The 17,356-nt window shown below is 45.5% G+C and overlaps 1 protein-coding gene across 5 annotated transcripts in view; it reads left to right on the forward strand.

Annotated features, from left to right (window-relative positions):
- LOC100122663 (potassium voltage-gated channel protein Shal) overlaps window positions 1-17,356 on the forward strand; it is an 84,080-nt gene that overhangs the window by 55,487 nt on the left and 11,237 nt on the right. For 2 of the 5 annotated variants that reach the window (XM_031922076.1, XM_016987600.2), the window contains exons 4-5: window positions 5,382-5,534; window positions 13,267-13,344. In XM_031922076.1, coding sequence (XP_031777936.1) covers window positions 5,382-5,534; window positions 13,267-13,344 — 231 coding nt within the window. Of the gene's footprint in view, window positions 1-5,381; window positions 5,535-13,266; window positions 13,345-16,544; window positions 16,946-17,356 lie in introns of those variants that run through there. The other 3 variants (XM_001606223.5, XM_008204593.3, XM_016987604.2) reach the window with 2 other exon arrangements.

The following is a 17,356-nucleotide window of genomic DNA, read 5'->3' on the forward strand; positions in this document are numbered from 1 at the left end:
TACACGCCGCCGTTGTTGTCCGGTATCGGTCAAAATTCAACCGTCACGCGTCCCCGGTTTGCGAAAAAATAACATGCATGCGACTCACCTTGTGTCTCGCGCAGGACGAAACCGGAGCAGCGTCTTATCGTCTGACTCGCTTCTGTCGCTTCCTCGAGACACAGGTATACACACACACACACACACACACACGAGCGCGGATTTAGCCTATTTGCGCAGTCATACGTCACGGGCACATTACGCGGCACCAACCGCTGATACGTTCGGCTTGGTGACGTAGTATAACGTGTGTGGGGCAGGTACACATACGTGGGTGTGTTGTCGAAGGTGGTAAACCGCGACTCTGGCAGTGGCTGTGCCGCTGCTGCAACGCCCTGATAAATCCGCAGTCTAGGCTGTTCTCTCTGTAGGTATAGCTGAGTCGTCTCGCACCTTGTCCTCTTGTACTATGGCTGGTGGATTTATGCATAATATTCGATCGATGAGTGATTTTTGCATTGCTCTTCGTGGAACTGAGATATCTGCTCGGTTGAACCGACCTCGATATTTACCACCTACATGCGAATCCCACTGGGAGTAATGCATACTCGATAATACACGCAAAATCGTTTTCATACTCTGAAAAGTAAATGTGTTCCTGGCGCATTTAATAAAGGCCAATAACGAACCGTTTACCTGTTTCATTTCCCAGCAGCTCGACTTTCATACTCGCTGACTTTTCTCCGCGGAAACCAAGAAAGCGATTCCCCGTACCCAGTATAAGCGTCTCCGCGATGGCGAAGAAATGCAGTTCCCTGCTCCCGTAATCCTCTCTCATGCCGTCGTAAGCCGTAGCGCACTTCATCCACTGTCCAAACAAACCTCGCGAACGATAAGTGCTTCGTCACCCTTGGCTTCTTTTTCATTTCCGTTCATTTCCATGCGACGCTGTTGAAAATTTCAAGACTCCTACATATTAATGCCGCGGCGTCGCCTAGAATTTCAATGAACTCGCTCGAGTTTATCTGTAAACGTGAAATTCTACGGACACGAAGAAACTTCTCTGGATCTAGGCGAGGCCAATTTAGGATTTTAAAAGGCTTTGACAAAAGATCAGTGTGAACTTAATGAACGAGAGTAGTGGGGTTTGTAATAAAAAAAATTGTTATTCTCTTAAAATATACATCGTTCATCCGAGCTGCACTATAAGCTGTCGACCTCGTCATCCGCGAATCAAGCTTATCCACACATGCAATCGTCCCTTGGAGAGCACCTCCAGTCGATTCTCTCTCCTCTCCCTCGCGCGCCTATATCTGGGTTAAGTGCGTCGCGATACGAGTCGCGAACAATGAGATCGTCCGATGATTCGCTCGGCTAGACGCGAGAAATTTTTAGGCTCAAGTGGCCCTTTTCTCGAAGGTGTGAATATCTGGTTCAGGCCCGCGGAAGATGTACACGAATACTCGGAACTAAATTAATCCGAGCTTGATTGCGACGAGTCTCTGCATTTACGCCTTAAAAGGGACCCGAGCGTCGGGTTATACACACACACAAAGCGGAGCGATTCGAAAAATGAAAGCGAGAGACAAAGGGATCGCTCCAAGGCTCACTTTCATCCTGTGACACAGCCGCAATTTCGGCTGCTTCTTTGTTCTACCTAATGTACACAAACTATCCTGTTCTGCGTCTGTCCTTCTGACGTTTCCTGTATAAGCCGACTTAATTGCTGCATCGTTTGCTGTCCGACAAAATTCTAATCAAACAAACGGATATAAATCTTTCGCACTTTCGAGCGACAATTCTATATAGTTATACACATACACAACAAACAGCGTTGCTCCAGAAACAAAACCGCCCCGCATCCATGCACTTTCTCGAATCCACTTTCCCTACGCGCGCGCGCGCGGGGCTCGCGAGTAGTAACAGTCGCGCTCGGTCAGGCAGCGCAGAACGGAATCTAATTTCTGGACGAGAAAAACACGGAGAAACAAAACAAAAGTTCTCCCTCTCTCTTTTCTTCGGAAAGTGGATCGCTTGCTCGTCGGTCCGATATTAAATTCAAGAGACGACGAGAGGAGTTTTCACGTGTATACGCGCGCTTGTATACAGTATAAGCAAAACAGCAACGACGCAATGCTGAAATGGGAAAAAGTAGTGCCGCGGGAAAGTAGGTTGTCGCTGCGAGTTTTGTCCGCGACGGTATACATATATGTATCTTTCATTGAAATTTCGACTCTGTCTACACACGCGCGCGCGTTTATATACTTGCTCTTATATAACGATCGTCGTTTGACGCTGTATACGTTTGCCTGGAATTAGCCGAGGAGATAAATGATTTATATCCAGCTGAAAGGTTTCATCAGACTTATTACTACATAAATACTTCGTGAATTCGTTCTGTATCTTAACGCAGAGCAAAACAAAAATGAATTGGAGCGAGCAGTGATCGAATCTTCGGAAAAAATTTGAAAAAACCAGACGCGGACAAAGTTTACTAGATTCCGCTTTTCCCACACAACGGCAATCCGAGCTAACAGCGTTATACCCGCGTGCTTAATCAATCTGGATTCAGTCTTGGCCTAATTAATTCTCAGACGTCGTGCGCGCGTGGCAAAATAGATTCGCTCTCTCTCTCCCTCCCACAATTGAAAGAAGCCTCAAACTCGGCCAATTTCCCCGACGCTTTTCTACCTCTCGAAATCGCGTCGAAGCATCGATTTTGAAAAATACGCGTGCACACGGAGAATTTCGTCCAATCAAGATCCTCTCACTCCCTCAATCACGGGCCAAGAATTCAATCGTCCAACCCGGAGGCTCGTGATGTCCTTTATCACAATCGGGCGTATCGCGGCGATATCTTGAACCGAGGCACATTATATGCCTTTGTGAAATCGCGGCTTCCGCCGCTTTCCAGGCACGTTTCTGGGTTAACAATTTGTCAGACACGCCGCGGGGCTACGTGCCGGACGCTCGTCGATACAGAGCTCCGCTCACTCATATGGTGTCGTCGCGATTATGTTCCGCGAGTGTGAGAGCAGGCCACGCGTCCTGGGACTTTGTACGTACGTTGCGGAATGCGAGGCGGCTTTGATTGCTGGGCTTTCCTCCTGATTTTATTTTCTTCGGTCCTCGATCGAGTCTTTGATGGCTCGTCGATTTAAGCACCACGTTATCGTTGCCCTATTGAAACTGTTATACGCTTTTGCCCGTAACTCCGTCAAAAAGACGTTAAGCTCTCGCTGGGAAAGTTTACAATCTTCCTCTCTGCGGAGCAATAAGTTTGAATAAAAATACGGACGAATCTACTGCCTCTACTGCCTACGAAAAATCATTGTACGCTTGTGCAGCTCGGACGCTAGGGGGCGCCACTGAGCGATCGCTGCAGTAATTGTTTTCGCGAGACAATATCGCACAGAAGAAAGTCCCCGAGGAAATCGAAGACGATTCAGATGGACCTTTCCAAGTCTCGAGCAGTGAATGGGACTACGAGTGCGCAGATAGACCCGGATGAAGAGAAAGGGACGGCTGATCGGGCTTTAAAAGTGTCGCAAACTTTGCCGAGGGCTTCGACGAGTTATCCGCAATGGGACGGATTGTCGGCAAACTGGTGTAATTAATGAGATCGAATTAAACGATACATTTATCGATCCTCTAACTTTCAGTCGATGGAATTTTTCGACAAACTTCATAACGCTGCATTAAGCTCGAAAAGCTTGCGAAAATAATTCGCACAAACGCTGCAGAAAACGCGCTGAAGCGGATAAAGCTTACAGTCCGTCGCGCCTCGCAGTTTCTCCATCTCGAAGACGCGGGAAAATACTTTTAACCAAGCCGGCTGCGCGACTGTAAAAGGAGAGAAGCAGGCTCGCTCGCTCGCGCGTGAGAATGATGGAGTAAGTAAACACAGCAGAGGGGAAAAAAGCTCGCCGATGCGCTTGAAAACGAGAGGCCATCGAGTAAACTCGACTCGGCTTGTATTTGCCGAGCTCGTTGTCTCTCGGCCTCTCTCTTTCGTCTTGCCTCGATTTTTTCCTCTGCAATTTTTTGCTTTACTCCAGCCGAGTTCGGATGGATCCGCGGAATTTATGCGATACTCGGATTTCAAGGGCCGTTCCGCTGTGTATTTCTCTGGAATCTCTCCCCCCCCCCCCCTCACCTTTTCTCTCTTTCCGCGGGATTGGTCTCGTTTCTCAGCGGAGAGAGAGAGAGAGAGAGATGGTTTGTTCTTTTTCGCGATAGTGCTGTGCGGTTGGCGCTGCTGCAGCAGAAAAGTTTAAGGATGGTATATATATATATATATATATATATATATATATATATATATATATATATACTGTAGTCGGATTTTCTATGTGTGCGCGGAATTTCGGGGTCGAATAGCGCTCGGAGTTGGAAAAATATCTGAAATTTTACTGTAAATTGCAGTAAATCAACGCGCTGGTTTGACAGTGAAGAATTTGCTTTCGCCCCTATTAACTATATGCTGATGTTTATAGTCTCCGTGTTTATAGGGGTCTGAATAAATTTCAGACGTGAAGCATGAGCTAATTGATTCGACGTTACGAGAGACGTTCGTACGAGTGAAATAGCACTTCACTAAAAATTACGAATACTCTCTTTTTATAGTATGTGCGCGTAACTCATCTGCTGTTCGCGCTAGAGTGACTTCTGTCATTTCTACGAGTGAATGTTTACTCGAAACCGACTATCGACCTACATTCCTGTAAAATGTGCATCCAACATTTAACCTACTCCACTGACACGTCGATTTTTGTCATGTATTTCGTCTCGATTTGTTAGACCACATGTTTTCACAAAGAAATGCAATTACAACGTTTACTCTCGAAACTTCCAAAATTTGGAAGAAGAATCAAAGAATCCCATCTACAAGCTCAGGTGAGCTCGCGGTGTTTAAAAAGTATTCATAATGCCGATTCTCATAATCCGTTTGAGGTTAAACTACACGTTTGGCAGTGTATTTTCCCGCGTAAATACAGGCGGAAAAGTAGCGCGCGTCGCGCGATATCCAAGTTCTTTCATGTTTCGCTGGCATCAAAGTGGAGCTTGCAGCTCTGTGTGTGTGCCGTGTTGTTTTTACGTCAGCTCGCGTACCTTTAAAATAAATACAGACTCGCGGCGGAGAGAAGTGGTGTACGTTTGAACCGGCGGATAACAGAAAACACACAAAGCGCGAACGGAGTCCACCGTTCGACTTTCCCGCGCGTTAATTAAAAACAACACAAAGTGCATCGCACGCTAATACTCGTTATAATCATCGCCCTCGTTTTGGCGCGAAATTCAAATCTCGCATTTTGAGGTTAGAATTGCGTGCAATTCCCCCTTGAATATCCCCCAACGAGAATTCCCGACTAATCTCACCTTTGTGTGTGTGTGTGTTTCAGGACCGCGAGTTCGTGGAGATGGAAGTGCCGTACAACGGCGCGCCCAAGAGGCCGGGCTCGCCCTCGCCCCTGACCTCACCGGCACACAGTACCGCCTCGCGGGGCGGTCTTCTTCAGTCCTGCTGCGGTCGCTGTTATCCGCAGCGTTATCAGGTACGCGGTCGGCGCATCCTCGCCTCGACGACCTCGATAAGCGAGGCTGGGGCGCCACCTGCTGCCCAGCAGCCGGCCCCGGCCACCAGTCAGGCCCACAGGGCGCTGCTGCAGCCGGCAGGTGGCGCTGCCTCGAGCAGCGGCGACGACGATCCCGCGCAGGTGCCCAACGTCGCGTTCAGCGTGCCCGGCGAAACCGGCCACGAGTCTTACCGATCCCGCGCCGCCGGTGGCTCCTCCAGCCCCTACAACGAGACGCGCGTCTGAGAGCGAGTCGAGTCGGCCGCCGATAGCGGGGCTCGCTGATGCTAGTCACTATACTCTATACACACTGCCCGCAAGTGTCATCCCAACGCCAAACCGCGAGCGAGTCGCTCTCTCACTATTAAATGATGAAGGGCTGCTCGCGCGATCTCTTTGTTTGCCAAAACTGCGCGAGAGTTCAGTTCCTGCGACACGCCGCTGAACGCGCAACGCGTACTGTACAGTTTTCTTTATATGTATACGTGGATTGATCGATAATAATCGTTGTTAACGTAATCGTTTCTCATAAGCGCACGAGTAATTCTGACGCCGTACGCGACTAGCCTACTCTAGCGGTCCATCGTCTGGCGGTTCGCGCAATCTTTCGTTTTTCGTGTAAATAGTTCGGCGGGAAATTCAAAAAGCGTCCAGCGCACGCGCGTATTCACACGGAGACGAGCAATATATAGTAGGTGGCCTCTTATCTCACGCACACAAAAAAAAAAACACATTATCAAGGGCTCGGCACCTTGCGACTGAACCGAATTTCAAACCGCATGTATATAATACACACGTACCGGGATAGGTATATTTATAAATAACCAAAGTAACACGAGCTCGAATGTATATTATAAATAACGGTTAGAGAGAGAAGGCGATGACGAAGAAGAAAGAGGATGATTACATGGAAATTCGTATACATGCACTGAGAGAACTATATATTAAAATTTACTACATATGTAGGAAAAATTACTATATTAGATAGTAACGGCAGGTCATACTTCATAGTAGAAATTGTTAGACTTATATTAAAATTTGTTACGTGTTTACTAGAAATTACTACATTATATAGTAAAGATTATTTTAAGAATTTCTCCGTGTGTCAGAATTTGAGGTTATAAAGTTGATTTATGCAGTTATCAGAGACCAAAATCTATAATTTTTTGTTTATCTGGTATTATTAAATGATAAAATATCATTCGCTGCTATTATTTATTAATTTTGGTCAATTTATTATTAATATTAACTCATGAGTAAATGTGATTAATATATCAGATTTGAAATTTAGTACATAACAGTACTGTTTGGGTAAGTGGTCAGCACACTCGACTCCCATTCCAGAGGTCCAGGTTCGACTCCCGTCGCCGCAGAAAAATTTCTTTCTTTCGTTTATTTCTTTCACTTAACAACATTAAATATCAATAATAATAATAATAATCATATCCGAATAAGCGCGTAAAATTGGCCAGAAAAAAAATTAAATTTCAGTATAGAAATTACTATCTGAGATAGTAAAATTTAATACAAAGCAAGTATAACCGTCCATTACTATATAATATAGAGTAATTTTTCCTGCATATGTAGTAAATTTTAATATCTAGTTTTTTCAGTGTGCGCAGGCAGACTCAGCGTTATATTACAAATAGGCAGTATGTTAATAGGTCTTCTATACGCGTTGCCGGATAAACGCGCGCCGTCGTCGCGCTACGATTATTATTATCATGACTATTAACGTTATTAGTTATACGGAACGCGCTCGCGCGCGGATTTACGATTCTCTCGTTATTATTTATCGTCCCTCGCAATATGCCCGGCGATTAAAGTCCAAATCGCGCGCGTTATCATCGTTATCGTTATTATTATTGCGCACAGTAGGCGAGAGAGAGAGAGAGAGAGAGAGAGAGAGAGAGAGAGAGAGAGAGAGAGAGAGAGAGAGAGGGGATTCGCCTGCGCATAACGACGGCTTTTACAAGCTCTCGCCGGAGCGAAATCTTATATCCTGTGATTCGCGATCGCGTACACCTCTTTTGTCTCGAAAAAACTTACCATTTAATGTGCGTGTTCTATTGATTCTCGTGACTTTTTGTGTAAATAACGATCGTATCTCGGATACGCGTCTAGTCTGTATGATTTTAACTCGACTGTTCTGGATTATATGGTCCGATAAGTTTTACTGTGATTGACGGCTGGTATTTCAAAGGTGATGAGACCCTGTGTGATCTTGAAGTGTTCTCCGCTGCTTGACCCTAAACATCGTTATCTCATTATTACTCTAATACGCGAGCGGGACGTGTAGGCTACAAATAAGCCGGTTGCCCTGTCTCTCGAGTCTACGAAGCCAAGACTTTTACGACGTGTAAATAGCAAAAATCAATTCAGCTGTCGCGTGCTGTACGTTTGGTCGATGGTAGGTGTGTTCGACAATCGAGTATATAAAGGAAAAAAGCGGCTCGCTGTCACGCGTAAATCAGACCTTTCGCCGACGTCGCGACTCGAGTGGGCATTTATTTTGAAGGGCAGAGGGAGAGAGAGAGAGAGAGAGAGAGAGTCACACGTGTAGTCCGAGCGAATTCACGTGGAAATGACGTCCTCGACGTCGAAAATTCGTCATTTCCGCTCAGCGGCCTTCGTCCATTTTAAAAATGAATGAACTGGAGAGATAACCGATAGCGGAGATTACCGCGCGCGACAATCGATTATTTAGCGGGAAAATTGCCTGGGCCGGCGAACGCCACTCTCTCTCTCTCGCTCGCTCGACCAAACAGCGAATCTGTATAAATTTATCCGGCGGGAAAAAAGAATCGGATTTTACGCCTATTATACCGACCAGATACGCAATAAATACGAAGCTCTCATTGAAATTTCCCATCCTATATCTCCGCATAATAACTATAGCAGCAGCGACGAAGCCATTCGGCATTAAGAATAACGCGACGCATAAATAGCTCAATAATTCATCCGCCTCGAGCTCCGGCGGCCCATCTCGTGTAATTCGATGCAGCAGCGCCTCGTCGCAACTTTTTTACTGCTCTAATGAGTTTTCCATTATCGTATCGCCTCTCTCGCGCAGCGGGATGGAGAGTCATTCTTATGCGAGTTATTAAAACTTGCCCCCCTAATAAGCTCCTACATACAGCGGGCTCGTCTTCTGGCGATATTTCAATAGACACACCGCGTGGCTATTGTGTGTTTGACAATCAGCTTCGTTTTTTCGCGAGCTTTTTCTTTTTCAATTATACTCTTTTCTGCACAACTAATTGCCGCGACTATACACGCGGCGCTATATCGATTCGACTAACCTCGCGGCGCTTACTTATTTAAACACACACGCACACACACACGAATCGGCCGGATCAATTTTTCATTTCGTTTTTTAAATGTATAAGCGCCACGAACACTTCAAGATCCCATGGAGTCGATCGACACAGGGTCGAGGCACTTGGTTCTATATCTTTTTCTTACGGAAAAATCCCGCGCAAAGCCTCTTGTATATTAATAGATAGATACTAATAGTAATAATGATACATGTATAGATATAAAAATTCACACGACACTCGCGTGGAGCGTGTCGATCGAGAAAGGAACTTTCGAAAGATAATGAATAATCCCAACCTGCCCCCCTCGTCTTCCATTTTTACATACTCGCGAGCAGAATATGTTGTTATTACTGTAAATTTTTCCAGCCCCAGGGCCGTGGCTGCGTATATAATCTATATTCTCTCTATCCTATCTCGATATTTTTTTTCTATATACATTCTGTATAAGGACTATGCTCTACCTTTTTACTTCACTCTCTACTACGATCCATATTTCTCTCCTCTTATACACGCGACGATTAATACGGGACTTCTGGCCCGCACATGACATGCGCGTCTCGCCGCACGAGGTGTGGAGGAGAAGATTTTTCGCGCTCGTTCGGCACCTGCGTCGTCGGCGTTGTCGTTGTTCCGCCAATCAAACAAAAAATGAAAACAAAAATAAAAAAAAAAACAGATGATGAAAATAAAGTGAACAAACGCTTAGGTTATACTATTACTATACTACTACTATATATATACATACTGACGAAGACGATATTATTATACGCAAGCGAGAAGCGCACCGGTCGGTTTTCTCGGCGGGAAGTCAAACGAAAAATCAATTTTCTACACACACACAGAGACTAACGCAAAGTTGCAGAAAGTAATATGTATAAAAACGACATAAAGTAGGGCGAAAAGTATATATATATGTATATACACTCGAGGGCCGTCCGGTACGCTTCTCGATCATACGCATACGCGGGGACTCGCGTCCGTCGAGCTTTCGAGGCGTGAAATTTGAAAAAAAAACAAATGGACACTTACGATGAAGCGCCTCGAGATATCTCTGGACCGAGGTTTGTTCATCGTCATCGACAATTGAGAGGATCGACGCACAACTCGCGGGAGTGTCACGTTCGCCAACACCAAAAACGACGACTTGTCTAGCGAAGCATTATTATTACGCACATATGAATTAAAAAGTATTGCAGTAAACAAGAGATTTACACACTTATATTATTATTACTATATACGATATAGCCCCAGAGTCGTGCGTCGACTCGGACAAAGCTCTAGATGTCAAAGAGGAGGGAAAAAAAGCAGAAAAAAGGGTAAAAGACACTACGATGGGACGACGTTGACACACGTGCGAGGAGAATAGATGTAATAATCAGAGCTCGTTCAGGGACATAATTGAGAGACAGTATAGGCCGAGCGACACAGTCTTGTAAATAGAAAATCGCATTGTTTAACTGCAGGAGATGAACAGCTGAGTCACAAATGGTACTTATCACGTCACGGAGATTTTACAGTCTTTAGCGCAAATAAATAAATAAATAATATTAAAGAAACGTTGTAGGCTACGAAAAATATACTTTTTACGATGAAAACAAGCGATAGAAATATAATAATAATAACAATAAAAAAAAGTATGCAAAAAAAAAATAACGATATATCAGACTCGCACTTTCTCCACTCGTACCTCGAAAAGCTTATACGACGATTGTACGCTGATGAATCGCCGGTCGCATATAGGCTCCGATATTCCGCATACCGATCTTTCGCCGATTATCGATTTTTCGTATGTACGCACACACGACACTTGGAAATTCTTTTTTCGTCGTGTTGTTTGTGTCGACTATTTATCGTCACGATTTCGTCTACATATACTTCGGTCGTGTATATTCTCTATTCTATTAACGAGAAACAAAGTAATAAATAACGATTTTTCAGCAAGTCTACAATATTTGGAATCTAATAATACGTCGTTTAAGTGTAAGGATCGATCGAGACTATAATTCTTTCAATTAAATAAACTCTTCGTACCAGACATATCGATAATCGCGTTAGATTTTACAGTCGAATCTTTTTGTGTATAAAACTATAAGAGCAAAAAAAAGCATAAAATAAAGAGCGAGAAACGACGTCGGCCTCCGAGAAAATTTGTACACAGATAGGTGCAGCTTGACTAACAGAGAAAATGTTGAGTAATACGACATAGACACAAAAAAAGAAAAGGGCAGCGAGAAGAAACAGAGAGAAAATATCGCCTATTAATTCACGGTATATTTCTACGACATAAATATAGCCTATACGAGGACGAAGATGAAGAGGGTAATACGAGGACATTCCAAAAGTATGAAGTGTGCGCGGGACCGCGACAATTGTATTTATTCTATCCGCAGAATTGTTCACGCGCGGCCTACACACACGTATACGACGGGGGTTTTCGAGCTTTCGATCAATCCGCTCTGACGCGCAGAAAATTTATCCTACTTCAAAGAACGAAGATAGTCGACATGGAAAAAGAAAGAAAACGCGCGCGCGCTCGAGTTTATTATAAGTATCGATCGTCCCGGGACTACTTGGAACTTTGCTCCCCTTTTGCAGCGGGACTAGGCGATTATTGACCTCCTCCTCCTCCTCATTTATAAATTCATCGCATTACATTACGCGACGAGCCGATGGCTACTTGTTTCTCTCGACGTCATACATGGGCGCTGCAGCTGCGAGAATAAGAGATTCCATTATTTCCACGAGCCCTGTGCGCGCGGCCTCGTCGCGCGAATTTCATTACACGAGCTTTAATTATACGCGATGACTAATTGCGCGACGGCGACTGCCGCGAACCGGTTAATTAAAAGAAGAGGAAGCCGCCGCCGCAGCCAACGTCAGAGAGGCAAAGACAAAGACGAAGATCGCCCTGATGTTGAATTAAACTCCCGCCTATGCGCGCAGGAGTGTCCCATTTCGTTAACGCCGCCGCGGTGACATTGTCGCGCGCGCGCTGCTGACGTATTGCGCCGAGTATTGCTCCAGACGCGCGCGCCTGTATATAGGGTAAACGCAGCGAAAGCTACTGTGTAATTTTAGATCGAAAATTAGAGGGCTGATGCGAGTAAAAATACAGATAGACGCGTTTCCTGATATTCGCCGATTCAACCGCGACGACCGGAGATAGACAATCGCTGCGCTTGAATTTTCACTCGGCTGTGTACACACCGAGAGAGTGGACAGGAGGGAGGAAAATAAAGTTATATACGCGCGGGAGTGTGCCATTGACCGCGTTGTGCATGCGCCGCTCGATACCCACCCCCCGCAGCGGCGTTTCTATATTTATAATGGTATCGTCCGCCGCGACGCGATATGCCATTTGCTTCACGAGTGCGCGGCGAAGGCAATTTTCGAGAATCGACCTCGGCCGCGGAGGAAATTTCTTGTGATCGAAGTAAAAATACGGTTTTATTTTAAAAACTTATAGATTATCAATACGATAGAGAAGCTTAAAAATAATCCGATGTCCGCTTTACGCGCGAGTAGTGGATGGCTTCCGCGTGATTTTTCATGAATTATCAATCGGAAATAAATATCAAAGCGGCGTATACTTTTGAGGAATTATTACGGGAAAGAAAAAAAAACACAGGGCATCGAGCTCCTGTTCCGTCTTTTCTGCTGCCTATATAATAATGCGTTATATTCGTTCTCTATATAGCCTTGCACGCCTCAAGTTTAAGCAAGTGTGTGTATGTCTCTCTCTGTCGACGTGTACCTGTGTGCGTGTGAAGTGTTTGTTATTTTTCTCTTTTTCTAGATACATGCATGCGGGTGACGATTTATTGAAAAAATAAAATAGTGTATTCCGAACGAAAGAAACAACGCGTAGATGTTACGTATACAGAGTGATACTTGATGGTTTTTGTGTTGAATTTTTATGTGACGTGACCATGTAAATCTGTTGTGATAGCAATTGGCTGATTATATACGGTCGTGTATACATACAAACAAGTGGATTTGGATTACAGGAGAGACTCGAGCGAGACAGCCGCGCGCGATCGATCACTTATTCATAAAACTCTGATTGATCCGCTCGCGCGCGGCAGGCTAAAGCTCCTCGCGTCGACGGCGGAATTCGTAATTATCGCGCCACTTGTTTAATATTTACTCTATAAACTATTGGCTCAATTCCCATCTGTCTCTCTAACGCATGTAAAAGTTCAATATCGAATCATCATCATCATCAGGAGCCACACACACACGTACACGTGCGAGATGAGACAGAAAAAAAGCACAGCGTGACGAGACGGTATATTATGCGTAATAGAGAAAGAGGAAAGAGGGGGGTTGACAGGAGAGGAGAATAATAACACGGAGTTGCTTTCATGATATGACGATGGAATCGTCCTCAGTCGAGGCAGTCGAAGGAGGAGCGCGGTGCCGCTGGTGGCTCGACGCAGACTCATCTCCCGCTCCAGACGAGAAGCCAGGCAAGACACAGACCAAAATCGAATCTTGAGTGTCCGACCTGTAAAGCTCGTGACCCTTATTTACGTGTTATACACACACTCATTATACCTTTCGAGATGGCCTGGAAGCTCTAGTTCGCCATCATAGATTTTACGTGTGAACGATGTGTCCGACTCAACTCGCCTTATACTACTTGTGCCCTCTGTATTTGTTGACGATATCCCATTTAAGTATCTCTTGTACATTCGTAGCTCATTTCGTATCAATTGTCAGTCACACTCTCATCACGATCTAATTCTCGATTTTCAGTAAATGTAAGATCTGTTTAATCATTCACGACTGTCTCGCAGAGCTTTCAGGCCGACCTATAAAGTTTCCGGGAGTGCAAAGATCAAAAAATAAATGAATTCGAGTCAGTGTACCCCCCCCCCCCACACACACACACGATCCCTCTCCCTTATAAGTAACAATCAAGTAAATGTCTATCCGTATACAATAAAGTGTCATCAGTATTTTATATATTAAATGTTAGGCTCGTTTTCTATATCTGTCCCCGCCCCAGTAAAAATAATCGCTAAACTCGTCTAATTACTCACCTGTAAATACATTATAAAATGTGCTAAAATGAAAAGAGAAAACCTGTCGATTGTGTTCGTTATTATACGTGTTATTATATACTAACTTGTTGTTCTCCCCCGCCCGCTCAGTAGAAGTTGGTATTTTTCTATATATCTGATTCGATATACATATTTCACGTATCTATACACTCGATATATAATTATTAGAAAAAAATGTTACATTCGAACATTGGTACTGATACAATGGTGCTGTGCGATCACTACTTATACATATACGAAAGAAATAACGTGCCAAAAAGGAAAAAATTCGCGGGGGGAAGAAGGTAATGTCGACACTCGATGCGCGCGCGCGACTGACCGACAAGAGCTTGTGTGTGTATGTGTGTGAGCTATGGCTCGAGGCGGCCTCCGATTGCCATCAGCGCGGCAAATCGAATTACGCGTCAGCGAAAAAACGTTACATATTACCGAGCTCCATGCTCTACTGTTCCAGGGCTTTTCTCTCTCTCTATCTCTCTCTCTCTCTCTCTCTCTCTCTCTCTCTCTCTCTCTCACTGCACTTCTCTCCCGCATACTTTCGTCTGAATTTCACTCTCTCTGTCTGTCTGTCTCCGCGTACTTCGACTCGGCAATACGAAAATTATTATCGTTTCGAAACGTGCTTTGTTCCTTTGATTACTCGAAATTTCAAAGCCCCTCCCGCACGAGGGTCGACAGCCAGAGCAGAAATTCTCGGAGCATTCCATTTTCCGGACAGCTCTCGGGCTATTTTTACCCTCGGAAAGCGTCGTTTCGTTTTACGCCCGACATCGAACACCTTAACAATTCACGTTATCGCGTGTGTACGCGCGCGTAGGTGAAAGAAAAGGCCTGATACACACACGCGAGGAAGAAAGCTCACCGGGGAGAATAATAATTCACGCTCTCAATTATTCAGCTTCGATTACGGATCACCTGCGCCGATACGAGCGATTGCATAATGCGCCAGAAAGATCCCTCGCGCATTATTTCGCCTTTGAAGCTCTCTATTTCGCTCTGCTCTCCGCAAATGTGTCAAGATCAATGAGGGTCAGAACTATCGGCTCGTTTTTGCGCTTCCCTTACGTTCGCTCGGTCAGTCGATTCACGAAGTCGACGGAGGAGCTCTGCCGAGCGACCTCGCGTGCCGCGAGCAAGATTTAGAGCTCGACAAAGGCACCTGTGGAATCGCGTGCGCCAGTGGAGAGAGCATCGTTTACCGCGAGTATACTCGCTCTTTTTTCACCCCGACGAGCTCGGAGTAATACGCGAGATCGATCGACCGCCTTATGTATACCGACGCGTCTGCTTTACCGGTGTGGTGAATTTGTTTCTTCGTCAAGTTCATGTGTCCGTGGGCACAAGCCCGAGGGTTAACAATTAGAGCGTTGGAATCAGGGGAACGCTGTACCGATAAGCCGCCGAAAAGAGAGACAGAGAGAGAGAGAGAGAGAGAGAGAGAGGAGGGAGAGAGAGAGAGAGAGAGAGAGAGAGAGGAGGGAGAGAGAGAGAGAGAGAGAGAGATTAACGAGGAGACGAAGTAGCTGTGACTGATTAGTTTTTTTTTCTTAGAGACTGGTGAGCAGAGAAAGTTGAAATAGCGCAGTATCGCACACTTTGGATATTATATCACGTTTGTGTACACGGTTGCACTGCAGTTGATTCGCACTATTCCAAATTAACGATACCTCTATACAGCTACGCGTACACGTATATTAGAGAGAAAGTAAACGATGTGTACCTTTGATTAGAAAACTAGCAAAGTAGCTTTAAATGTATAATAGTACGAAAACACACACACACACAAAGACACGATACATAATTTTCACTGCTGTTCGATTAGCGACTGCTGAAACATTGAGGGCTTTCATCAGCGCGGGCTTACAGTCATTGTCAGACCGATGTGTATCTTACAGGCACACTGCAGATATTATATTCACTCTATCTAGCGATGTACATCTATACATGTAGGCTACAGTAATTATACACACACACACACTCTTTAGACCGCTTCGTCGTTACTTGATTTCACTCTTCATTCTTATATATAGTCTAGCCACATATAATTATATATAACTCGGACGAGCTCGCTTTCAGATCACAAGTGACCGCGTGTACGCACACAGACAAGTGGATGCTTGAGTTGTAAAAGAAAATCGAGTATAATTATTATGTGCGATCTAAAAAGTGTCTCGTCCTCCGTATTATTACATCTTATTATTATTATTATACGAGTAGTGCCATACATATATATATATATCTATATTATACATTATCTCTCACGCCATACGTAGATATGGTCGTCGTCAGCCCGTCGGCCGATAGTGTGCATAGCGTAGTCGAGTAAGTAGTGGCCGCGGCCGGTCGACGGACTCGCGGCGACCGTTAGAGCGCGCTTACGTCATTCTCGGACACATTGGTAGTGAAGTAACGATCCAGGCGAATAGCGAAGCTTGAAAAGAAAAAATAAAGAGAAATGTAACGAGTAGAAAGAGAGAGATACACGTAGGACGCGCGCAACCGAGTCTCGCAGCCAAGAGCGTAGAGAACAAACCCTATACCCCTGAAAAAAAGCAGACAAATTGTGTAGAGCGTGTGCCTTGTGTGGCTTGTGGATTTTTCAGCAGGCGTACAGTCAGTACATCCCGGCGACGAGGGCCCAGGCCTCGACGGGAGGCGGGCAACCTGGCAGCCAGGCGGGGGGCGGCGGCGGCGGCGCCGGGGGGGCTGGCACGGACGACACCTACCTAGTCGAGGCCTCGTTCTGAGCTAACCGCGCACTATCGCGACCGCCACGACCTAACGACACTACTACTACCACCACCACCACCACCACCACCACCACCACCGTCACCACAACCCGACACCAACCGTTGTTGTCGCACTCGTTGTTGTTGTTGTTGTCGTTGTTGTTCTCGTCCGCAGCAGCAGCAGCAGCAGCGGCATCGGCACTGACACCTCTGGCCGGTTGGTGATCGCCGAGTCTGTCCGTCTCTCTGTGCCGCCGAGAGTCACGCGCACTGTTCATGTGTCCGTCACTGTATGACTGTCCAACGACACTTGTCCGATACCACCACTAGCATCGTCGTGACACGACCCCCGACCAAAGTAGCGCACACAACTACTTCTTATATGCACAGGGAGAGATAGACACTTGATACGAGATGTGTGTAGCTGAAGCGGATGTTGACAGGAGCGGAAAGCGATTTATCAGAGAAATGAACGGACAGACGTACGTGACAGTTGTTGTTGTTGTTGTTGTTGATGCTCTTGTTCTTGTTGAATCTTCCGGGGAAGACCACTAATACGAAGCTAACTTTATATAAGAAAAGCAAAGAGTGCGACAGTCGGCCAAATGAATGAATCAATTCTTCTATTTCCCTATTTCCGTACGTGCCGACACTGGTCTCCTCCTCATCGCCGCCGCCACGCATCA

This window comes from Nasonia vitripennis, chromosome 1 (genome assembly GCF_009193385.2).
Source record: "Nasonia vitripennis strain AsymCx chromosome 1, Nvit_psr_1.1, whole genome shotgun sequence".
Classification (NCBI taxonomy): Eukaryota; Metazoa; Arthropoda; class Insecta; order Hymenoptera; family Pteromalidae; genus Nasonia; species Nasonia vitripennis.